Source organism: Muscardinus avellanarius (assembly GCF_963383645.1).
Source record: "Muscardinus avellanarius genome assembly, chromosome: 16".
NCBI lineage: Eukaryota > Metazoa > Chordata > Mammalia > Rodentia > Gliridae > Muscardinus > Muscardinus avellanarius.
The window spans coordinates 27,613,076-27,638,324 of record NC_137802.1 but is presented as its reverse complement, the minus strand read 5'-3'; the positions used below and the strand labels follow the sequence as shown (position 1 = coordinate 27,638,324).

Genomic DNA, 25,249 nt, shown 5'->3' with positions numbered 1-25,249 from the left:
CCGCAGAGTGCAGAGCGCCATGGTAGTGCCAGGTCAAAAGGTACGAGGCCAGGGACTGGGCGCAGCGGAGGGCTGTCCCGCACCTCAGCGCCAGGTAACCAGTGGGAGTCGCTAAGAGCCTCCGCAAGCTCAGCCCATCGCAGCTCCACCGCTGGTGCTCTCACTGAGTGGTCTTGATGGCCCCTTCCCCCCTCTGGGCCTCAGTTTACCCACTTGGAAAAAAGGAGCACCAAGTGGCACTAATATTGAGGATCTCTGCAAGCCTGGAAGTCTCCATGGCCATAGTGTCTCTAGGGGCACTTGGGGTGGGCGTGGGGATGGAGGAAGAGAAGAAAACCCAAGTAGAGAAATAGGACGGAGCGGGATTGGGGGGCGTCTCCACCCAACACAGCTCACCTGGGACCAAGTAAATGGCCTGGGCACCCAGGCCTGCCATCCTCCTGTCTCAGCCTCCCAAGTACTGGGATACAAGCGTGCACATCTCTCAGGTGGCTCTGAGCGATGACTCAGCCTCTCTGGGCCTTTAACTCCTCTCCTATACAGCCAACAAGGCCGGGCGTAGTGGCACATGCCTGTAATCCCAGTACTTGAGAGACAGACAGGAGGATCATAGGTTCACAGCCAGCCTCAGCAACTTAGTGGGGCCCTTCCTAACTTAGTGAGGCCCTCTGCAACTTGGTGAGACCTTCTTTCAAAATAAAATATAAAAATAGGGCTGGGGATATATATGGCTTGGAGGTAGACTTTTTTTTTTTTTTTTGGAGTATCAGGGATTTAACCTAGGGCCATTCTACCTCTGAGCTACACTCTCAGCCTTTTTTTTTTTTCATTCTTTATTCTGAAACAGGGTCTAAGTAGCTGAGGCTGGCTGCGAACCTGCGATTCTCCTATCTCAGCCTCCCATGACATAATATAGCCAAAAAATCCTGACAAGGACTGACCAGGTCCTGCGGGCCACCTCTCTGCTGGCCTCCCTCTCCTCTCCCAGGTAGGGCAGCCCTGGGTGGCTGAGGGGGCATCTCAGAGTCCCTGGGCCTGGGCAGGATTCTGACTGGGCCAAGCCAGTCAGGTGGGCTCAGCCCCCTTGTCAGTGACTCGCTAAGCATCCGGAGACCTGAGGAGGTGTGGGCTGGGGCTTCGGCAGAGACAGTCTCTGACGGTGGGGAAAAAACAGAAGTCCTCCCTGCTTCCCTCCTTGGATTTGGGCTACATGGGGGAGATCAGTGGAGGGGCCAGGTCCTGGAGGAGCCAGCCCTAGAGCTGACCAACCGTGGGCCTGCTAGAGAGGGAGGGAAGGAAGGAAGGAAGGAAGGAAGGAAGGAAGGAAGGAAGGAAGGAAGGAGGAAAGACAAGCAATGCCCTCAGACTTTCAGCTATTCTGCGTTGCTTCCTGGTTCTCAGAGCTACAGGCACCCCGATGGAGAGCCCTCCCCAAAGACCCGTGGGGGTGAAGGGCAGGCACAGGAGGGAGGTTCCAGGAGTCAGGTGTTCAACGCAGATGCACAGAGCAGAGGGCGTGTGTGGTACCGAGTGCCCCTGGCCAGGGAGGCCAGGCATCTCGAAGGACCAGTGGGCAGCATGGCTCAGTGACAAGGTACCCGGGCCACCACCTCTGACCCCAGCAGGTCCTCGTTTACAGCCTGGTCTGCTACTGCCCAGCATCCCTGTTGGCCACCCACGAGGGCTTTGTCTGTCATGTGAATAGGAATGAAAGTGACGGAAGCGTGGGTGGTCTGTGATGAGGCCTCAGCCCTGTGGGAAGACAGACAAACTCCCAGGAAGCTCTCGGGGAAAGGACAGGCGTCCTGCTCTATTTTCTGAGCGAAATAAAAATAGCCTGAGGAGTAGCATGAGGGTGTAGCTGACTGTTCCCGCTGCCACACGCCAGGGCGCACGTCACCCCAGGCTCTGTAGGTAGGCCACGTGGCTGGAGCCCCCTCCCCCCACCAGCTGTGTGCCCAAGGATGAATGAGTCAAGCTCTCTATGTGACAAAGTCTGCCTCCGTATGTGCTGATTTAAAGGGAACAGCCCGTGGAGACTTAGCCTGGAAGCTACCACGGAGCAGGCTCTAGATAAATGAGCACTGTATGGGTGGGCCCAGCCCGGGGGGGGGGGGTCACACAGCTGTCAGCACAGGTGGCACCCCCAGCCAGGACTGCTAATCCTTCCACCTCTCCTCCAACCGGCTTTAATTGCTTTATAGTGTGCTTGCGTGTGTATAACTGGGGATAGAATCCAGGGGCATTTTACCTCAGAGCCACAACTCCAGCCCTATTTTATTTTATTTTATTTTAGTTGAACCTATGGACATTGCACATCTGAGCTACAGTCATCAGCCCTATTTTATTTATTTATTTATTTATTTATTATTTTGAAATAGGGTCTCACCAGGTTGCTGAGGATGTGGGGAGCCATTAAGGCTTTCCCCTGAATTAATGTCTCTAACTCAGTTGACTGTCCTTCGCCCAGAGTCAACAAGGTTTGGGGAGAAGATCAGGTGATGATGGCACAAGGGTATTGATAATCTACCTGTAATGTATGTGCTTTGGAGTGGTCTGTATTGTATTCCGGTGGTGATGGCACGAGAGTGTTGATTGACCTGTAACTTTGTATAAGTACCTCTGGAAAAACAAACCCAGGGTCGGCATCTGCGCAATAGAGATGAGATTCACCCAGAAGTAGGTGTCGGCCAGGAGCGTCGGTGCAATAAAGAATACTGACCCAGGCATAGTCGTTGACCCGTAGGAAATATTGACCCAAGAACAGGGGTCGGCCAGTAAAGATAGCAGGCTGGTGGCTCCCCCACGTTAGAATTAAAAATTCTTCATCCCACGCCGGGCGTGGTGGCGCACGCTTGTAATCCCCGCGCTTGGGAGGCGGAGACAGGAGGATCGCGCAGGTTCGAAGCCAGCCGCGCTGGCGTAAGAGACCCTGTTTCAAAAATATAAAATAGGTCTGGGAGTGCAGGCCGGAGATAGAAGGGCTTCCAGGAACTCCAGTACCCCCCCACACACACACACACAATTCTTCATCCTCAAGCCTCTCTTCAGAACCATACTCTTGCCGGCTGGCTCTGGCAACTAAATTGCTGATGCTGGCCTCAAACCTGTAATCCTCTTGTCTCGGTCTCCCAAGTCCTGGGATTATAGGTCTGCATCACTACACTTTAGCTAATTGGCTTAATCTTAAAAATGAACTGGAACCAGGCATAGTGGTGCTCACCTGTAATATAGCTAAATTCAGTGATTTAGCAAGACCCTGTTTCAAAATAAAAAGGGCTGAGGGTGTAGCTCAAAGGTAGAATGCTCCTGGGCTGAATCCCCAGTACAACACACACACACACACACACACACACACACACACACACACACAATGAATTATGTCTTTTTTAAATTTGGGCCTCTTCTATTGTTTTAAAAACTGCTCATAGTATTGCAGGGGAAGGGAGACAGAGTCCATCGGAGTGTAACCTCCTGGAAGAAGCTGCCCAAATTGTCACAGTGAGAGCCCAGAGCGCAGGCACACACAAGGAGGGGCCTCTGAGGAGGTGGCTGTGGTGGACCTAAGGGATGGTATCTGTAGGGGGAGGCTGTTGTGGGGACTGGGGACTGCAAAGGGGGGCTGGCAGCAGGAGCAGAGGCAGGGAGGAGGGGAAGGGCAGACAAGACCAGGCTGGGGGGCGTGACTTTGGGAACTGCTCTGGTGGCGGGAGGCAGGGGAGGCTAGCCTGGGATGAATAGGGAGGATGCTCCCCTCTGATGGGTGGGGAGCAGTTCTGCACTTGAGAAGGTAGCCAAAGTTCACAGAGCAGAGTGCAGGGAGGCAGGGGGACCAGCAGAGAGGCCACCCCAGTCCAGAAGAGGAGGCTCTGCTGACCCCGGGCTGTGTGGGGGATGGAGAGGAGGGTGCAGAGGAGCGAGCGTCAACCTGAGGCAGGGCTTGCTTGCCCCCCCACCATGTGCTCACAGCCCCGTTCCCTCTCTGGCCAGGCCAGGTGGCACCGGCAAAGGCTTCCTCCCATTTCTTCTGACTTTGCCACGGACCTGTATTCAAGAGTGGCAGTGGCCACTCTGACCCTCCCCACGGAGGCAGGAGCAGGGAACTCATTTGTAATGGGGAGGGACCCTGGCAGAAGGGGGAGGCTCTGACCTCATGGCCTCCGGGAGGGAAAGCCTTACCGCGCTGCCCTGCGGAGGCTCCAGCCCCAGCGGGCAGCTGGGTCACTGCGCACCAGCGTAGTAAGGGAGAGCAGGGCAGGCAGCATGTCTGCCCTGGGCTTTTGATGGGCTAGACCAGAGCTCACCTATGAGGCGCTGGGCCTCATCTGAGTGTGGGCTCTGATTCAGCAGGTTGGGTGGGGCCTGGCACCCTGCATTTCTAACCAGCTCCTGGGATAGCCCAACACCGCCGGTGCCCCAACCACACCTGGGGTACCATTTCTCTTTGACCTCTAAGGCTCTGTCCAGCGTTCTGAGGCAGGGTCCAGAGAGGAGTCCACTGTGTGTTTGCCACCAAGTAAGGGAGACTGGGGGCGACGAGGCCAAGGCTGCACCTCCTCTGGGGGAGGCTTTCTGGCAGGGGGTCAGCCTGCAAGGGGGCAACCCCTGTCCTTGGACACTGCTTCTGCAGGGAAGGCGCGACGCTGGGCACCCTGGGAGGGCTGTCCTGTGTCCACCCAGCCTGAGGCATCTCTGAGTCTCTGAGGAGCTGGAAGGGTGCTGCTCGCTCCAGGGCTTGGCTGGGTTTGCATCTTTATTTAATGTTAGGAAACGTTTGCCCATCAAAGGCCAGGCTGGCGTGGGCTCCAGAGAGGTGTGCCTGGCCCTGCCTCTTCTTCTTCTTCTTCTTTTTTTTTTTTTCTTTTTTCTTTCAGTACTGAGGATAGAACCCAGGGGCATTCTATCTCTAAGCTACACCCCCAGCCCTATTTTTTAATTCTTTATTTTGAAACAGGGTCTCACTGAGTTGCAAAGAGCTTCACTAAGTAGCTGAGGCTGTCCGCAAACCCAGATCTTTCTGTCTCAGCCTCCCAAATGCTGGAATTACCAGCGTGTGCCACCACACCCAGTTTGGCCCTGCCTCTTCTAACCTGCCCATCCCACCGCCCTGCACAGCGGCTCCACCTCACACACTGCCCAGGCCCTGCAGCTCCTGTGTGTCCTCCCCAGCATGGATGCTTCCACTGAACTCTGTCAGAAATGCCTTCCTGCCACTCTCCCTCAACCCCCAGAAAACGGAGGTAAGCAGAACACCCCCAGCCTCCCTGGAAACTGGGGTTAGCTTCTGAAACAAAGCAAAATATGGTGACTTCAGCCAAAAAAGCCAATGTTGTTGCTGTTGACTTGGCAAAAGAAAGGCTAAGCCGGGCGTGGTGGCGCATGCTTGTAATCCCAGCATTCGGGAGGCTGAGACCAGAGGGTCACGGTTTGTGGACAGCCTCAGCTAATTAGTGAGGCCCTGTTTCAAAATAAAGAATAAAAAACAGGGCAGGGGGTGTAGCTTGGAGGTTAAATGCGCCTGGGTTCCACCCCCAAACCCGCAAAAAAAGAGAGGGGGGGAAAGGCTATAGGTTCTGGGAACATGTTATGGGGTTTCTGAATTAATGAGGGACCTGCAGCCTCACTGTAAACCCATCAGAGACCCTGGCAAATCACACGCTCCCTGAGCCTCGGGTTTTTCACCTGTGAAATGGAGCAGGTGGTACTCACCACCCCCCACTGTTACCATAGAGATCAAGGGAGATCACAAATCTGACAAATTTTGGCCTTCAGGAAAACATTGCATGGGGTTTGTTAACCACCTCCAGCCTGTTTGAGTCCTGCAGCAGCATCCTTCCTGTTGCATGGCAGGCTCAGCCAGACCCCTAGGAGACTGCAGGAGACAGGGACGTCTGCCACCAGAGGGTCTCTTCCTCACAGGGGGCCTCAGGGGAGCTGCTCAGCTCATGCCCTGGCAGAGGACCTGAAGCTGAATGTGAGCCTGCAGGGACCATTTCTGGGTGCTGTCTACCCCGTGGGATTCACTGGTGTCAAGTGTCTGCTTCCCCGGGCAGGCCCACAGGGACACCAAAAGGATCTCTCAGGCAGAGGGGGCAGCAGAGATTAACGTGGCCCAGCCCCTTCCCATCGTTGTCCCTGCATGGCATGGTAAGAGAATATGGTACTAACTCCAGCCACTAAATAAGTAGTACCAAGAGAGGCTGAGTCCCTTGCCCAATGACACCAGAGGGCACTTCTTAGTGTCAAAGTATCACATGAAAAAGGATTTTCAAACCGGGCGTGGTGGTGCACACTTGTAATCCCAGAATACGGGAGGCTGAGACGGGAGGATCGTGGTTCGCGGACAGCCTCAGCTACTTAGTGAGGCCCTCTGCAACTCAGTGAGATCCTGTTTCAAAATAAAGAATAAAAAGTAGGGTAGGGGGTGTAGCTCAGAGGTAGAATGCCCCTGGGTTCCATCCCCAGACCCGAAAAAAAAAATGGATTTGGGGATATAGTTCGGTGGTAGAGCAATGGCCTAGCATATTACAAGGCCTGGGCTCGAGCCCCAGCACCATGGGGGGAAGGAGAGAAGACGGTAACACACGTCTGGAATCTGAGCTACTCAGGAGGCTGGGGCAGGAGACTCTGAGCAAATCTGGACACTTTAGGGAGATCCAGTCTCAAAAATTAAAAAATAAAAAGGGCTGAGGGTAGAGCCCAGTGGTACAGTGCTCAATTCTCAGTACCACAAAACAGGGTGCTCTTGGTGCCCTCCTGTAACTGGAGTACATGGGAGGACTGCAGCTTGGAGGCCAGCAGGTTGGACTGCAGGTTGGAGGACTGCAGGTTGGAGGCCAGCAGGTTGGAGGACTGCAGGTTGGAGGCCAGCCTCAGCAAGTAGCAAGACTCTCAGCAACCTAGTGAGGCCCTGTTTTAAAACAAAAATTGAGAGCCGGGCATGGGTGGCACACAGCTGGAATCCCAGTACTTGGAAGGCTGAGACAGAAGGAGTGCAAGCTCCAAGTCAGCCTCAGGAACTTTGTAAGGCTCTCAGTGACTTAGTGAGACACTGTTTCAAAATAAAAAGGGCTGAGGGAATAGTGGTAGAATATCCCTGAGTTCAATCCCCAGTACCACACACACACACACACACACACACACACACACACACACACACACGCGGGACAGGGGTTCTCAGATCAGTAAGTTGGAGTCACACTGGGCCAAAGTCAGAGTTTCTTTGTTTTATGTGGTACTAGGAGTGGAGCCCAGGAGCGTTTCTACCTCCGGGCTACACTCCCAGACCTATTTTATATTTTATTTGGAAACAGGGTCTCACTAAGTTGCTGAGAGCCTCACTCAGTAGCTGAGGCTGGCTTCGAACCTGTGCGATCCTCCTGTCTCAGCCTCCCAAGCGCAGGGATTACAAGCGTGCGCTATCATGCCCGGCTCAAAGTCAGAGTTTTTCATTAGCGCCCATATTAGACCCACTGGAGGAACAGGCAGGTGCCCCTTCCAACCAACCCCACATGACTGTAACACCCTCTCCTTGCTCACATTGCAGAATCCGGACTTCCCACACACACGGAGGGGGTTCCAGTGGATCTCTGTGATCCACCAAGCGGCCTGCTCCGGACCAGCCTGGCCACAGCCCTCCCAACCCCTGCCTGGGTGGGGGTGAGGTGCTGCCCCATCTTCCTTGTCCCCCCATTCTCTGTCACCTCTGTCCCTTCTCCATGGAAGGAAGTCCTGAAGTCTGAGGCTGCCCCTGGAAAGGACCCTGGTCAGTCGGGGAAATTCCTTAGCATCCAGCAGGACGGATGGAGCCCTTGGCAGAGGCAAACTTCTTCCTCGGCAAGCACAGCAAGTAAAAAGCAGAGGCGAGAAGGCTCATACATGATTTAGGTCCTTATTCATAATTTACACCTCTTCCCCCAAAGAAAGCATCTAGGGTGGAGGCTGGGGGAGGAAGGAGGGCCGACGCACAAGGGCACCAGGAAGGACATGGGCGCTTGACACCTGCAAGCCCTCATGCCAGCCCTTGCAGGGAGATAACTGGCCTCCCTAATACACCAGGAAACCAAGGCTCCGGAGTGCCAGGGACTTAGCAGGATCTCCAGGTCAGAAAACAGGCAAGCCAGGCTGGAGCTGGCAGGGCCCCAGGGAGGGCCCATGCTAGCCATCCCAGCACAGATCAACAGTCAGTGGGGGACCCTGGAATCTGTGTTTTCTTTTTCGTTTTCTTTTTTCTTTTCTTTCTTTCTTTCTTTCTTTTTTTTTTTTTTTTTTTTTTTTGCGGTACTGGGGATGGAACCTAGGAGCATTCTACCTCTGAGCTACACCCCCAGCCTTATTTTTTATTCTTTATTTTGAAACAGGATCTCACTGAGTTGCAAAGGGCCTCACTAAGTAGCTGAGGCTGTCAGGGAACAGTGATCCTCCGGTCTCTGCCTCCCAAATGCTGGGATTACAAGTGTGCGCCACCACGCCCGGCTGGTATCTGTATCTTCAAAGGCCCCTGGAGATTCTGATGAAGAGACCCTGGGGGAGGAATCTGACTGAGCAGCTGGTGGACGCCCCTGAGCAGAGGGTGGCAGGGGCTGGTCTTTACCCAGGGCCCATGTCTGAGCAGGCACAAGCCCTCTGTGGCTAGCTCCAGGGCAGTGAGGTGGTGGTGGCAGAAATGGCCCCACCAGCAACAGGGCTGTTTCCCCCAAGGAAACTCCACCTTCAGCAGTCACAACCCCTTCAGGGATGTGATGACCCCCACTCCCACCATCAGAACCCCAACTAGGCTGGGAATTCCATGAAGTAATAGCAATGGTGATGGTGGTAACAATAAGAATCAGTGACACTGAGGGGCAGTTACTCAGAGCCGGGCGATGCTCTGCATATTAATTTTCTGCATATTAATTCATCCATGCCTCCTAAGCCTATGAGATCGTTTCTATTACTAGCCCCATTTTTCGGATGAGGAAACTGAGGCCAAAGAGACAAAGCACTTGCTAAGACACGAGGAAGCCACAATTCACACGAGCTTGGACTCTTCTTCACAGGGCAGCGCCTTGGCGATTGAGCCTGGTATGCGCGGTGGTGGGAGCTGGTGTGTTTCTCCACACTGCCACCGTGATAGCCCAGGCCACACAGGACCCGCAGGTCACCGGTGGCAGGAGAGCCAGCCCCGCGGCTGTGAGGCAGGAGGGAAGGAAGGATAGGCAGAAGGAGACCAGGGGAAGGAAGAAGAGGCCGCAGCTGCACATCAAACGCCCCGTGAGCAGACTCACTCCCCAGACCTGTCACTCCAAACGCCGCAGACAGCTACACATCTTAGTTACTGTAAAGCCATTCACCCGTGAAAATCTGTCTTATTTTGATTAAAGCTTATGTTCACTGCTAGCCTACACAATGTATTTTCAGATCAGATAAAGCAAAGGGAAGTATATTTTCCTAGAAAAATGGACACATTCCAAATGTCATCTATTACAGAGGAGAAGCAATCAGGCTGAAGATCCTGGGCGGGGTGGGGGGCAGACTGCCATACGGTCTCGTGACCCATGATCAAGGAACCGGGCTGACCAGCCAACACCATTCCCCCACCTGCCCAGGCCCGCCCCTCACAAGTCTCCTGAGAAGAACCCGAGACCCAAAGCGCCCTGGAACCCTCGAACGCACACGCTCCTCCTCTGAGCGCATGCTGCCTGTTGCCCCCTTTCACACAAGCCTCTGTCAGGCTTTCTAATGTACCCTGATTTTTTTTTTTCTGTAGTAAATATCAAGAACCTGCCTAGAGAGGTCTGTGTGGTGGCGTGTATAATCCCAGTACTGGGAAGGCTGAGATTGAAGAATTGCAGGTCTGAGGCTAGCCCCAGAAAGTCAGCGAGACGATCAGCAATGAAACAAAACCCTGTTTCAAAATAAAAAAAAAAAAATTTTTTAAAGGGGCTGGGGGTATTGCTCAGAGGTAGAATGTCCCTGGGTAGAGAGAGAGAGAGAGAGAGAGAGAGAGAGAGAGAGAGAGAGAGAAAGAGAACCAGCCCAGTCCAAGTTGCGGTCCCCTTCTCTCCTTTGTAGGAGCATGCTCAGACTCCCTCTATTAACACTTGGACTTGAATGTTTATTCCACCCCCACCAAGAGCTCCAAATTGCCTGTAACTCACGTGGTACTTCCTCCTCTACATGTTGCTGAAGCCACAGAGCTCACAGTGGTAACTCCCCGAACCAGAGGCTTAGGGTGCCCCAGGAGCTGTCCACGAGCTTCTCTTCATTCTTTTTTTTTTTTTTTTACTTTACTTATTTATTTTATTTTTTTCCATGCTGGGAATCGAACCCTGGGACATCTGCCTCTGAATTCTATCTTGGAGCTACACCCCCATCCTTTTTTATTTTTTGCTTTGAAACAGGGTCTTGCTAAGTTGCTGAGAGTTTCACCACTTGCTGAGGCTGTCCTTGAACCTGTGATCCTCCTGTCTCTGCCTCCCAATTGCTGGGATTACAATTATGTGCAGCCATGCCCTGCTCTCCGCAGTCTTCATTCACACAGTGACCCTCCAAATGGAGCGTTACTGAATCCCCATTTCATAGATGAAGTTCAAAGTGAAGAGGCCTATCCAAGGTCACAGAGCCAGTGGCTGGCAAGTGGGAACTGATCTCCCATCCATTGGGCCCCGACCTCCGTCCCTGGTCACGAAGCCCCCCTCCCCCAACATTCCCCTAACAGCCTCGGGAAGCAGAAGCAGAGGAGGCTGCTCAGAGCTGAGGCAGGCGGAGCGGGGCTCTCAGGGCCGGGCATTTTATTCATTCTCTCACTCAACAAACTGTGCTCATAGAGAGTCACAGGAGCACGGACTCTCCCGCTCCTCAGGGCAGGCCAGGAGCACCGACAACTAGGAGGCTGGGCTGTCCTGCCTGAGGGTACTTCAAGGCTACGGCTGTCCTAAACATCTGTAGTTTCTGCCCAGTGTCCCCAGGAAGCACACCCTGGTGAGCCTGTAGGGTGCTATCCCTCCCCTGTTCTGTGTACTGTGTGGCCCAAAGTCAGGCACTGGGATGGAGGATGAGCACCTTGCTGGGGGGGGGGGACTGAGGATGAGCACCTGGCCAGGGAGGAAAAGGACTGAGGATGAGCACCTGGCTGGGGGTCCATTCATAGCGTACACACACACACACACACACACACACACACACACACGCAATAGCTTTTTGTAATACCAATTAAACATGTTACAGACTTAATAATCCATGGCAGAGAACATTATAGAGTTATTTTAAAAGGCAATGAGGGGCGAGAGAGCTGGGGCTCTGTTGTGTATATAGCACTTCCCAAGCATAAAGCCCTGTATTTCATTCCTAGCACCAAAATAAGTAAATAAATAAAAATAATAATGATGATCAAATGTTATAACATCACATTGAAACAAAACAAAAAATCTTTGAGCATCAAAAAGAATGGAATGGATTATAACTTAGTAGTTAAGAAAGAAGCCGTGAGAGTTCATGGTGAGATGCAGAAAAGAGAGTGAGGGGTCGGGCGTGGTGCTGCATGCCTGTAATCTCAGTACTTGGGAGGCTCAGACAGGAGAATCACAGGTTCGAGGTTAGCCTCAGCAATTTACTGAGGCCCTCTGCAACTTAGTGAGACCCTGTTTCAAAATAAGAAATAAAATAGGTCTTGAAGTATAGCTTGGAAATAGAATGGTCCTCAGTTCAATCCTCAGTACCACAAAATAATTTTAAAAAAGGAAAGAAAGAAGAAAAGAAGAAAGGAAGGAAGGAGCCAGGTATGAGGTTAAGACAGGAGGATCGGAGGCTTGAGGACAGCCTCAGCAAGGAGGCTTGAGACTCTCAGCAACCTAGCGAGACCAAATCAGGCTGGGGGTGTAGCTTGGAGGTGGAGTGCCCCTGGGTTCCATCTCTAGTACCACACACACAAAAAAAAAGGAAAGAAAGAGGAAAAAAAGGAGGAAGAGGAGGAGGAAGGAAGGAAAGGAGGGAAGGAGAGAGGGGAAAGGGGCGAGGCGAGGGGCCTGGGTGTGAGCACACGCTTAGCATGCACAAGTCTTAGGTTTAATCCCCGGGCCCAAGGGGGGAACTAGTAAGGAACACTATGGGGAAAAATGCCAAGTTTCATTAGCAATTAAGATGAAAATTTAAACAAGCTTGAAATACCATTACACATCTATTACACTGGCAAAAAGGAAATGAAAATACTACTGAGTGTTGAGGGGATGTGGAGAAACAGACCCGCTGGTGCCCTGCAGGGCTTGTGGTGGGAGAGCGGTGGAGAAAGCGGGGGAGGGAGGAGCAGACGGCCATCCAGATGGCTCCAAGAAAGGGTGGCCGGAAGCCCAACAGCCAGCGCCTCTGGCCAGAGAGGACCGCAGGCCAGTCCACCCACTCGGGCCTAGGACATGGCCATGCCCACTCGCGGCCAGGGCTCTGAGACACCCACACCAGAAGCCAGTGTTCTGGCTGGGAGCAGAGCCCTGGGGCCATCAGGGACTGAGGAGAGGCTGGGCTGGGCTGCCCACACCGCCTCTGGCCAGCGCTGGCTGCAGACAAGACAGGGCCCTCCACCCTCAGGAGGGCATTGTCTGGGGAGCGCTGTGCCTGGGGCTCCCCTCCCGCCCACCACTCAGGGGCCGGGATTGGCCAGCCTGCCCAGGTGGTCCGGGTTCAGTGAGCCTCGGGGCAGATGGAATGCTGTGCAGATACGAGTGAGTGGCAACTGGCTCTAGGACCATCCTGCGCCCGGGGTGTAAAGGAGCCGGTCGCCCGGTCACTGCCGGGCAGGACCTCAGCTCCCAGCTACATGCCCAGCTCAGGCTAGCTAGCTTTCTTTTCCTATAATGTGGTTTAACTACCTACATCAACAATGATGTTTGGAAGTTTTTTGTTTGAAAACAAAGAGCATCTGTCCTTGGAAAGATTTCTGAGTACAGGCAGATCTCTGAGCTGCATGAGCTTGGCAGGCAGGTGGACGTCCCAGAGCCAGTGGTCACCTGTCTCCACGGCGGGACTCGTGGGGGACCCAAGGGAGGTTCCGTGGCCCACCAAGAAGCTGCTCCTGAGCCTCAGCTCCTCCACCCGCCCTTGGGGGCCCCTGCTCCAGGGCTCCAGGGCAGGACCCCACCTCAGCCTCCCCACTGCTTCCCCAGGCTGGCTGCAGGGGGCCTGTCTGAAACCTGACAGAGCCTGGTGCCCTCGACTTCACCTTCTAATCCAGCCCCGTGCTCTCCCCCTGGCCTCTGTCAGCCCTCCCTCCCTCTAAGTGGGCCTCTGCCTGTAGGTCTCCCCGGGATGCCCATCCTCTGCCTGATCCAGACAGCCCTGCTTCCCTATCTCCTGGGCAGAGTCGCCTCCTGTCTCCAGCCAAGCACAGCTGGACGAGCCCCAGCCGCCCGCTCACAGACAGGTGTGTTCTGAGACTTCCACCCTCGAGGCGGGGGGGGGGGGGTTGAGGGAGATGTTGGCCCAAGATACAAGTTCCAGTTAGACGGGAGGAATAAGCCATGGTGATCTATTGCATAGCAAGGTGAGCACAGTTAGTAGCTATGTATCATATATTTCAAAATCACTAAGAGTGGATTTAAATGTTCTCATTAAAAAGAAAGAAACCCGTGAGGGGGTAGGCATGCTAATTCACCTAATTTGCTCATTTTACAATATATATGCGTGTTGACAAGTAGCCCATCGATACGTATAGTTACTATTTGTCAATAAGAATACAACTTTAGAAAAGATTTCTATCTTAGTCAATCTGTCCCATGGTAGAGAGAGCACTCAAGAAAGAAATCCTGCCTTATTCATCTGGACATCCTCCAGCCCACAATACTACACAGAGCAGGTGCTCAAAAAAAAAAAAATATATATATATATATATATATGAAAGAGTGGAAATACAAAACTTACTCAGAAAACCAGAGTTAAAGCCAAACCTGGTGGTGCACACCTGCAATCCCAGTATTTGGGGGTCTGGGGATGGAACCCAGGGGCATTTGACCTCCGAGCTACACCCCCTGCCCTATTTTTTATTCTTTATTTTGAAACTGGGTCTCACTGAGTTGCAGAGGCCTCACTAAGTAGCTGAGGCTGTCCGTGAACTGTCCGGTCTCAGCCTCCTGAATGCTGGGATTACAAGTGTGCGACACCACGCCCGGCATCAATCCCAGTATTTGGGAGGCTGAGACAGGAGGATTTCAAGTTCAAGACTAGCCTCAGCAAGTTAGCGGGACTCTCCGCAACCTAGCAAGACCCTGTTTCTAAATAATAAGTAAAAAGGGCTAGGGGTGTAGCTTGGAGGTAGAACGGCCCTGGGTCCAATTCCCAGTACCCTTAAAAAAAAATGTAGTGCTCACATGCAGTCCTATGAACTCTTGGCAGTTAGATGTGTCAGGCACGATGGTAAGGGCTGAACACACAGAGCTAACTAACATTATCCCTACTTTGCAGATGAGACTGAGGCAGAGACTAAATTAAGTAACTTCTCAGAGCCTCGCAACAAGTTAAGTGGTAGGGCTGGGGCTCAGCCCAGAGGCCCCAGATGCCAGGCCCCAGCTCAGATGTTCGGGCGGCTTTGCCTGCACTGAGGTGCTGAGAGGTGCTGAGGATGGGACACAGGGAAGAAGAGGGGCCACAGGACCTCAGGAAGATGGAGGAACTGGAGAACATGGGCAGTGCTGGAGGACTGGCCAGCTGAGCCCGGCCCACCCGGCCTGGCCCCGCACAGCCCAGACCTGCAGATTACAGGGGTGGCTGGCAGGAAACCCCAGCTGCCCAAGAAACATGCCCGGGGCCTGCTTAACCACCATGTGACAGGAGGTGGAGGGGATGCCAATTCAGGACAGTGAGCAGGTGGCTTCCTCCACGTCTCAGGTCCCCAGGCCTTCCATGGAGGCCACTTCCTATCTTCCTAGCACCTGGTCAGAGGACCCCCCCTGCTATGCAGATCACAAGCCTCCTCCCCTCCTCCTTCCTCCTCCCCCTCCTCCTTCTCTTCTTCCTCCTCCTCTTCAGTACTGGAGATTGAATGCAGGGGTGTTCACCTCTGAGCTAGACCCCAGTCCTATTTATTTGTTTTGGAACAGGGGTTCATTAAGTTGCTGAGGGACTTGCTAAGTTGCTGAGACTGGCCTCAAACCTGTGATCCTCCTGTCTCAGGTACTGGGGTTACAGGCATGCACCCCTGCACCTAGCCACAAACCTACTTCTACTCTGTTCCAGTCCCCATCCCAGCCCACCCCAGGCTCAGAAAGCCAGATGAAGCCTCTGATATGAAGGGTCTTTCCATCTCCTGACTGCCCAAGAGCCCGAGATCCCCAAATGCAGGCAGCCACGAAGGCAGCTTTAGATCCAGACAGGCCATGTTCAAATCCCAGCTCCTCCACTGGCTGCGAGAGCCTTCCCAGGCCACACCCCCATCCTCCAGGCCATGTTCAAATCCCAGCTCCTCCACTGGCTGCAGGAGCCTGCCCAGGCCGTACCCCCCATCCTCCTGGGAATAAGAAGTACAAAGGTAGCGGCAGGGTCTAGCACATGGTCTCTTACCCTTTCTGCCCAAGGAAAACCACCATTGGCTGCAAGAGGAACCAGCCATTGTACAAGGGAGCGCCATCCCTGAAGGAGGGTAGAGGAAAGGGGTCTGAGGGCTGCAGGGAGGCCCTGAGTCTGTGGTCGAAAAAACAGTGAAACCGGCACTTGCTAGGTCTTTTACTTAGCGCTTATCTCCAATGCTCTAAACACTCACACAAATAAGGGCTGTGGTCTCTGCTTTACCCATAAGCTAACAGAGGCCCATCCATCGCAATAAGCACTTTAAGAAAGAATCTGGGCTTCGATTCCTTCTGGAAGGCCGCAGCCCTTGCCAGAACCAGCAGCCTGTGTGGGAAATAAGAAATTATAACAAAAGTCAATCTCAGTGAAGGCAGGCACATTCTGGGGTTTGCTGTCCTTCCAGAATTCATCTGAGCCAGACAGTCCTAGTTCCAGATTTCCCCTCCACCCCAGGTCACCATCTGGCCCTGGTTCCAGTCAGAGTTTTTACTCTTCTGGCCCTCCCTGTGTCATGCCACACGGAGCTGCTTGTCACGCCTTGAAATCGCCAGCTCCCGTCCCTGGGTCTGTGGAGGCCTCATGCACGGTGGACAGTAAGCAGAGTCTGGCAGGTGGACCAATGGACGGGCGAATGGGAGCTGGACACGCGGATGGGTCATAAGTGGGTGTGGAGACTTGACGGGTGGGTGGCTGGGGGCATAGATGGTCAGCAGGTAGATGGCTGAGTCTACAGGTGGGAGGAGGGGATGAGGAGTGGGTAGATGGGTGGCACACAGGATGTACACAGGACACATGGGGAAGGGGCAGGTAATGGTTTGGTGGGATGGGTGGAGGGAAGGATGAGCTGACGGACCTCAAGGAGACAGACCTCAGCTCACTGTATGAACGGGAACTCAGCCAGAGCCCGGCCGAGACAGAATGGCCTTGCCCTGGGAGCAGCGAGTCCCCATCCTGGCAGGGTTATTCTAAAATGACACAAGTACCAAGTGGAAGGTCCCGTCCTATGACCTGTCCTCTCAGGACTCGTTTTGGTGCCGGTCAGCCCTTGGTCTGCCTCTCCAGTGCTGGCCTTAGGCTGGGATCCTGGGGACAGTGCTCACTATAGGTCCATGCACAATCCGCTAATGCTTTTGGAGGTAGGTGGCAATCTTCTCAGAGTTTTGTGCCTGTGAGCTGCAAGCAAGTGGGGTGTGGGCCAGACTCCAAGCCTGAGGTCTGAAGGCGAGACCAGAGATGCTCACGGCTGTAATTTGGGCCCTGGCTACTTGTAGGTCCGCCTCCTCTTGGATCATTGGAATACACACCTTTGGGTGTGGGCTGCTTTCTTCCCTCTTCCCTAAGACACACAACGCTATGGGCAATGGATCCTTAGGCTACGGCTCCTGGGGGCTGCAAGATGCTGCAGGGAGTGGGGGACGGTGAGGAGCAGAAGGGTACTGGAGCCCAAAGCCTACCCGGGGGCAACTCCAACCAAGCCCCACTAGAGAGAGCCTGCAGCACGTTCGAGGACCATGGCCTCGCTGGCTCTTGTCCGGGCAAGGGGCCGGCAAGGGCAGCTCTCAGCCAGGCAGGCTGGCATGTGGGCAGCTGCATCCCACAAAGAAGAGGGCAAGGCAAGGCCACGCTCCAAGAAAAGATGCCCACAGCTCCCCAGTGGGGTCCCTGCGTGCCGAGAAACAGGCCTGGTTTTTGTTTTGTTTTTGAGCTATGCCCCTATTTTTAAAAAAATTTGAAACAGGGTCTTGCTGAGTTGCTGAGGCTGCCCTCCAACCTGTGATCCTCCTGCCTCAGCCTCCCAAATATTAGGATTACAGGCATGCACCACGTCTGGCACATGTCTGGTCTTTAAGTGACTCTGCATTAAGGTTCTGGGCTTCCTCCTCTAACCATCTCCATTGTGGACAGTGAGACCTAAGGACTGGGGTAGAAGAAAGGGAAGAGAACCGAGGGTCTGCCAAGGAGGAGCTGGGCTGAGGCTCCTCACCTGCACCTGGAAGCCTGTCTCAGGCAGAACCCTGGCTTCTCTTCACCCGCCCGGCCCTTCCCCATCCGGCACAGGGCGGCCCATCTCCAGGCGGCCCCTTTGCTCGCTCCCTCTTCCATTCAGCTGTTTGCAAAATCCAGCCATTCTTCCACCACCACTCTCCTGCTCCATGCCTCCAGCCCCACCCCCAGGTCCCACTGTCCCCGCCTCTCAGCAGTCAGGAAGGTCCTGCCAAACCTGAGTCCTCTGAGCCAGCCCAAGTCGCTCCTGCTCAGGACTCTCCTGGCCCTGGGGTGGGGGCACAAACATGGCCGCCTGGCCCTCCCTTCCCTGCTGCGCCTCGGTCCCCACTCCCCAAACATCTACAAGGCGCAGCCCCCTTCACTCTGGGCCACCTCTGTTTCCATCCGCAATACCATGTGAAGAGCGTCAGGTCTTGTTTAGTACTTTGTGTTTCTTCCTAGAAATTAACACCTGGTGGCTTTTGTCGGTCTCTTTTCTAGCCGCAGACCCCTCCCTAGTCAGAATGCAGAGTCCTACTATTTCCCACTGCCTGGAACAGGGTCGGCACACAAGAGGTGAATGGGGTAAAAAAAAAAAAAAAGATATTTTAAACCTAGAAATATGCGTTAAGGGTAATAAAAGGATATTTCCATAAAAACTACTCTATAAAAAATTTATGGCATTTGCTCAATAATGGGGGTGGCGTGGACAGCAGTTAACCCAGGCAAGACAGAGTTTCCAGGTCAGTGGGCATTTCCCCTCCATCCTGCCCTGATAAGTTCCACTCTGAGCCAGCTGTCAGGAGGGGGAGCCCCCAACACACTCTGGAGCCAAAGACCTCTAGCCATGACCCCAGTGGGCCTGGGGCACCAGCAGGTGGGGCCCCCACACACCTGCTGCAGCAGTCCCCAATCTGCACTCCCTCCAGGGGAGCACTGAGCGGGGCAGGCCTTGCTGAGCGGGCGGAGCTCTGCCCAAGGAGGGCGAGGCTTCTTAGCCCAGCCTCCCAGCCTCCCATCCTCCAGCCCAGGTGCGAAGCTCCGCCTCTGCCCTGCTTCCACAGCCCATCTCCGGCTGTCTTTGCCCATTTGATTTCCTTTCTGGCGCTGGTGAAAGTTCCTGGGCTGAGAGCTGGGGCTGGGTCTGCAGGCTGCTTAGCCTGCCCTGCCTGCTGGCCTGAGCCCACCTGCACCCCCTGTAGAGTGGGAGAGTCCACTGCACAGGCTGAACGCCCCAGGGGAGCTCTTGAGTGCAGCAGTGCTTGGGGGCTCTGGGTATACTGAACCCCCTCGAGGGCGCCTCTCATTGCGTGGAAGGTCTGACGCTCCCCAGCTCAGGGCTGCACGTTCCCCATTCAGATCCCAACAAGGGGAGAGGGACCATGCCTGTGCCCTGCCAAGGCCCCCACAACCCCGGTGCTTCCTCCGCCTCTAGAAGCCCAGCAGGTTTTGCCAAATGGATTCAGGCTGCGTTGAGGATGACAAGACAGATAAGTTCCCTTGGGCCTTCCTTACACGTTCCTCCTCCCAGCACAGCCAGACTGTGGTGTAGGTCTGGGGGGCCTTAGGGATAGGTGTCCCCACCGGGGCTCACTCCCCCACCCGGACCCACACCTTGGTGTCTCCTGCTGGTCCCTGGGCCTCATCCACCTCCATGACGGCCTCCAAACCCAGAAGCATAGGAATCCCGGTGGGGCAGGAACACAGGAGAGAGAAGGTCTCTCTGGCCCATTTCTGTCCCACTCCCCGCAGTGGCCATGGCACCCGCCTTTCCTGCCAGGACCTGGGTCTTCCCTCTGTTTTGCCAGCTCTGCCTTCCTGTACTGCAGCCCCACGCGGTGGGCCACATAGACGGGGCCTGTTCTCAAAGAGGCTCCCTTCAATTCTACCACCGGGAGTGGTTCCTGGGACTCTGAGGGCCTCCCTTTCAAGTCTGGACCCCTGCCACTGCCCGAGTCAGGGGCCCCTTGCTCTCTGGCATGTGTCACAGCCTCCTGAGACATGTGTCCTGAGGCATGTGTCACTGCCTCCAGTCTGGCCCCTGACACCTGTTCTAAACACACATCTGATCTTGGCTGCCTGATCTTCCTATTGCCTGCAGAGAACGCCTGGTCTGGCCTCTGCCTTCCAGCCACAGATACGGGGGACACAACTCCTTCCTCCCCAGCATCTAATTGTCCCTCCTTCTAAAAAGAACCAGCTGTGGTTCTGGGTTCTCCTACTCCTGGAAGCTCATGTATCTCCGAGGGCTCAGGGGCTGGCTCCTGACTAGTCTTGGCGGGCCCCCCCGCCCCCCCAGTTCCAACACTCACTTGGCTTATACCAAGTGGTGCCTGCATCTCCTCGTGGCACTTGCTACTGCAGAGGCGACACAGGGTTGAAGGAAACTGATATTTCACAGCCCCTGAGTAGGAGCAAGGAGGTGCATTGCCCCAGTTTCCAGACATACCCAGGGGCAGCTGCAAAGAAGAGGGAGATTACAGGCTAGTCGCAGGTTAGCTAGAGCTGAGCTACAGCCGGGCATGGGTGGGTCAATCCCAGCCCTGGGGAGGCCGAGACAGGAGGACTGCAAGTTCAAGGCCAACCTCTGCAACTCAGCGAGACCCTGGTTCAAAATAAAAATTAAAAAGGGCTGGCGGTGCAGCTCAGAGGTGGAGGGCCCCTGACTTCCACTCCCAGTACCGGAAAAAAAAAAAAAAAAAAAAAAAAAGACTGAGCTACTTCTACTTCTCCCCTAGTAATTACTAGTCTCCTTTTATAAAGTGGAGTAGAACTCATTCTGAAAAGAAAAGGCAAGCCCACAACCCAGAATATAAGGTGCTGTGTTCATGAGCAACAGAAACCTATTCAGCTACTTTTGCTTCTGTAATTTTAGCAAGAAGAAGGTCTTCAAACTGAAAAGGAGACGAGAATATACAACAGGGGCTGGGTGTGGTGGCACACACCTAGAGTCCCAGTACTGGAGAGGCTGAGACAGGAAGGGCCGAGAGAGTAGCCTCAGCAACCTAGCAAAACCCAAGCCGGGCGTGGCGGCGCACGCTTGTAATCCCAGTGTTTGGGAAGCTGAAACAGGAGAACTGCACAGGTTTGAGGCCAGCCTCAGATACTTAGTGAGGCCCTTTACAACTCAGTGAGACCCTGTTTCAAAATAAAGAATTGAAAAAACAGGGCTGGGTGTGTTGCTGGGAGATAGAATGCCCCCAGGTTCCATCCCCAGTACCCAAACGATCAAACAAGTTTCAAATTGGGCGGGAGGCATAGCTGAGAGGTAGCACGCTCCTGAGTTCAAGCCCCAGTGCCGCACACACACAAGACGACAGAGTGGGCTGTGGGGAGATGCGCCCCAAGAGATCTCTGGCTGCTGCCGCTGTCGCTCTGGGAACTGCACCCAGGGCCTGGTGCACGCTGAGCGCACTCTGCCACTGAGCTGCACCCAGCCCTCTCTGGCCACTAAAGGGATGCAAGGAGGGCAGGAAGATCAGAGGAAGACAGGGAGGGTACCGGGAGACCAGAGATGGTCCAGCTCTCGACCTTAATCCCAAGCAAATCCCCAGCCCAGAGCAGCTTCTCAAACCGATCTGCAAGTTTGGAAATTCTGTGTATCTCACCTGCGCAGATGCATGCATTAATGCCTTCAAGTCCCACCAAAACCTGGGGGGGGGACCTGTTAACACCCCCACCTCATAGAGGAGAGGGCAAAGGCCTAGAGAGGCTGGAAAACAACAGCGCATCAGAAGCCTCACGGGCTCAGAGCCTCGCTTTTTGCACTTGCTGTGGCCCCGCTCCTGGGGCTGCTTGCAGGGTCAGGACAGTGGGGACCCCTGCCCCCATCTCTCCATTTCCTAAAAGAAACACTTTCATTAACTTTTATTGTCTTCTCTGCTGGTTCCTGGGCCAATAAATTAGGGAAATATCACAGATCAACCTTATACATATTATTAACTGAAGACTACACTGTATTTGAATCTCCTTGATTTTTTTTTTTCTTGTTCTAGGGGATTAAATTCAGGGGCAAATACTTCCAAGCGACACTCCCCAGCCTTTTTTGTTTTTTGTTTTGAAACAGGTTCTTGCTAAGCTGCTGAGGGTCTATGTTGCTGAGGCTGGCCTCGAACCTGTGATCCTTCTGTTTCAGCCTCCCAAGTACTGGGATTCCAGGCATGCGCCACCACGCCCAGCTGTCCTCTCTCTCTGAGATCCCTCACAGAACGTTTAGTCACCGTGGCTCCTTAGGCTCCACTTGGCTTGACAGTTTCTGACGCCTCTTGTTCTGGATGACCTTGACATTTTGAGGAGCCACTAACCAGGTATTGGGTTGGATGCCCCTCTGTTGGGATTGATCTGATTTTCTCCCTGATTATTCTGGGGAGGAAAACCATTCTCATGACGTCATATCAAGGGCACCTACTCTCTACAGGACCTGGCCCTGCCCATGCTGACCTGGATCACATTCTGACAGTGCTCGTCAAGTTTCTCCACTGTGAAGTTACTCTTTTCTCTCTTTTCTTTCCATATTCTACTTTCTTTTTCTTTTCTTTCCTTTCTATTCTTTTTTTTTTATTTTTTTGGATGCAATGGGGAGTGAGCCCCTGGGGCATTTTACCTCCAAAATATACCTCAAGCCCTATTTTATTTTGAAAAAATAAAAAGGGCTTTATTAAGTTGTTAAGGTTGGCCTCAAACCCGCAGTTCTCTTGTCTCGGCCTCTCAAGTACTGGGATTACAAGCACGTGGCCACGCCTGGTTTGGAAGGACGTCACTGCACATCTCATACCCAAGAGGTGGGCAGTTATGTGTGCCTCCCTCCTCCACAGGGGAATTAATTACATAAGTGATTTGGATTTCTTCTATGTGGGAGGCTCTCCTATTATTTATTCATCCACTCATCATTCATTCAGCCAGCCGTTTATAGCCTCCTGGGTATTTGTTGCATACTCTGCAACCTAGCATGCTTTCATTTTTGCAACGCATTTGATCCTCGTAGCCCTGGTATTCTAGTTGGTAAAATGTAGACATGGAACCCCGTATCTAATGAATGATAATTATCCGCTTGGGAACACCAAGAGAGTGGGAAATGGGTCGCCACCTGAGTTTTAAACAAATGAAACAGAACTGTCAGAGTGCACAGGAGCCCCCTGCGGAGAACACCACTCCTGCTGTGTCATGCATCTGTGAATTTGCTGTGAACAGAGACGCAAAATGTACGTCCACAGGTCTCAGCCCGGCTGTGAGCAGAACGGCCCCCGCCGGGCTCGGGCCCTGTCCGTGGTGCTGCCCTGCGCTCACACACAGCACCGGCTTCTCCAGCCGCACACAGCAAGAGAGTGACAGGCGGGATCTCAAAGTCTCTCAGCTGCAACCGTGAGATGACATGAGCACGATGAGCCTCCGCAGGACTAAGGGTCAAGTAGCAGGCTCAGGTTCTAAAAATTAATCGCAGACAAGAGGCCAGATCTCTTCGACAAGTTAGGATTATTAGAGATAGGAGATTAGAGGGAGCTCTAAGGGCCACCACAACCAGACGCCCTGCATAGTTCTGAAGAGGAAACAGGTTTAAACAAAACAGTACAAAGTGGACATTTTGGGGTCAAGTAGGGAAATTTGAAAAAGGTCTGCATACTAGGTGTGATGAAAGTTTATTGAAGCAGAAAGGTGGCACTCATTTGCTGGGGAAAAATTTGGTTACAAAACACTGCACAGTATGATCTCATTTTACGGGGAGAATTTATATATAAGCATAGAAACAGCTCTGGAAGGGTGTAGCCAAAGTGTCACAAGGGCTCCCCGGGAGATGGGAGCATAATGTTTTTATTTTCAAGTGTCCATATTTCCAATTTTCTACAGTACATATAAATGACTTCGGTAATAAGATTATGGCCTAATAAAAAAGAAATCACCGGCCCTCCCCCCAAGGCAGAGGCTCCTGTCTGGGTGAGGGGTTTCTAAGACCTGCAGGTTTAAGTGGCCAGGAACTTGTGAGTGGACGGCATGCAGCAACCCCACCCTGAGCTGCGTGAGCATGTGCTGATGAGGGGGGTCTCCTGGACCGGGCCCTCATGCTATGTCTAGGGAAAAAAGTTAATGAATGGCAGCTCCAGGGCGAGATGCCAGAGATTTGGACCCTGCTGGGCCACAAGGAAATGGTTTGGGGCTTCAGGGTGGGTACATTTGGCACGGAGAAGGGAATATGGGAGGGAGAGGGTGGGGTAGTGAGGGGCAGGAGTGCTGTTTTCAAATATTGGAAGGCTGCCGCGTAGAGGGAAACCCACATGAGTCCCTGCGCAGAACCACGATGGGTGGTACAAGCAGGTTTGTCTCTGGAGTGTTGAGGAAGCGGGTTCAATGACAGGAGCTGTCCAGCTTGGGGCGTATGCCAGAGGCTGCTGGGATGCGGCTCCCAGGGCCCAGGCTCAGTGGTTCTGGAATTCCAGGGTTCAGCCAGAGCTGGGTAACATCTCTCTGCCCGGGCTTTCCTCACCCTGCCTCAGATGGGAGCCTCTGGCCAAGGGGAGGCTTGGATCAAGGCGGGGGCAGGCAACTTGCCTGAGCCAAGCCCCCAGAGGGGGAGGGCAGGTGCCAGGGGAACTGCAGCCATGAGCTTTCTGGGACAGGGACCTGTGTCCTCGAGTCTCACACCTGCCTCTCTCTTCCCCTGACCACTCTTAGGGGCTCTCAGGTCTTGGCCTCTGCCCAGGTGCCCAGGGCGAGATGATCACCACCACCCGCCTGTCAGGTGACAGGGAGCACGAGCCCAGCTGCTCACCACGGGGCTCCTCCCGAGCTCTAAAATGCCAGGGCTACCCCATCCTGAGAAGAGCATGGGGCTGGTGGCCCCAGGGTCCCCACGCAGGGCTCGAGGCCTCCGGTGGCCTTGGCAACCCACTGCACAGGACTTCTGTCCCCAGGAGAGAAACCTGCCGGCTGCAAAGTGGGCAAGAGCAGGAGGGTGGGGTGCTCTCCAGCCAGGTGAGTGGCTGTCCTCCCTCGGAGGCACAGCCTGGCTGATGGCGTGAGGCCCCCTCTGGGGCATTTGCCGGTACCATTCTGTCCACCCGCTGGCGGCGCCGGCCCTGCTAGCCATCCACACAACTCCTGCTTCCCACACCGACGCGGAGGCTCCCGCGGCCCAGGCGTGGCGCTGGCTGGCCTGTCGGCGGGCGCAGCAGGCCTGCGGGTCAGGGCTGGAGGTCTGCGGGCGCCGGGGTGGTCCCGGGCGGACCCTCCCGGGTCCGGGGGGCAGAGCGCCCCTGCGTGGCGAGGTCCCTGCGCCCGGGTCTCCGCAGGGCGGGGCGGGGGTCGGATTCTGACAGCTCGGATCCCGACACCCCAACGTGGGGGCGCCGCGGGGGGGAGGGGCCGGGGCCGGGGCGCCTTACCTCCTCGCCCTGGCCGAAGCGCAGCCCGAGCGCCGCCACGCGCTCCACGCGCAGGAAGCCGTCGGGGTCGCGGCCGCACACCTCGAACACCTCGCGCAGGCGGCGCACGGAGCGCAGCAGAGCCGCGGGGGCGCCCGCCCAGCCCGCGCCGCCCGCCATCCGCGCCGCCCGCAGCTAGCCCGCGCCCGGCGCCGCCATGGCCCGCAGCGCCGCCGCCGCCCGGCTCCGAGCCGCCCGCCGCCGGGAGGGGGCGCGGGGCGCGGGCACGGGGCGGGCGCGGGCACGGGGCGGCGCGGGCACGGGGCGGGCGCGGGCACGGGGCGCGCGCGGGCACGGGGCGCGCGCGGGCACGGGGC

At 54.7% G+C, this 25,249-nt stretch overlaps 1 protein-coding gene across 1 annotated transcript in view; it reads right to left on the bottom strand.

The window, feature by feature from the left end:
- RAB11FIP4 (RAB11 family interacting protein 4) overlaps positions 1-25,052 on the bottom strand; it is a gene marked incomplete at both ends in the record, with an annotated part of 126,897 nt that extends 101,845 nt beyond the window's left edge. Inside the window, one exon of the mRNA XM_080712141.1 lies at positions 24,894-25,052. Within this exon, the coding sequence (XP_080568267.1) occupies positions 24,894-25,052 (159 nt within the window). The remainder of the gene's footprint in view (positions 1-24,893) is intronic.
- Between the last annotated feature and the right edge of the window lie 197 nt (positions 25,053-25,249).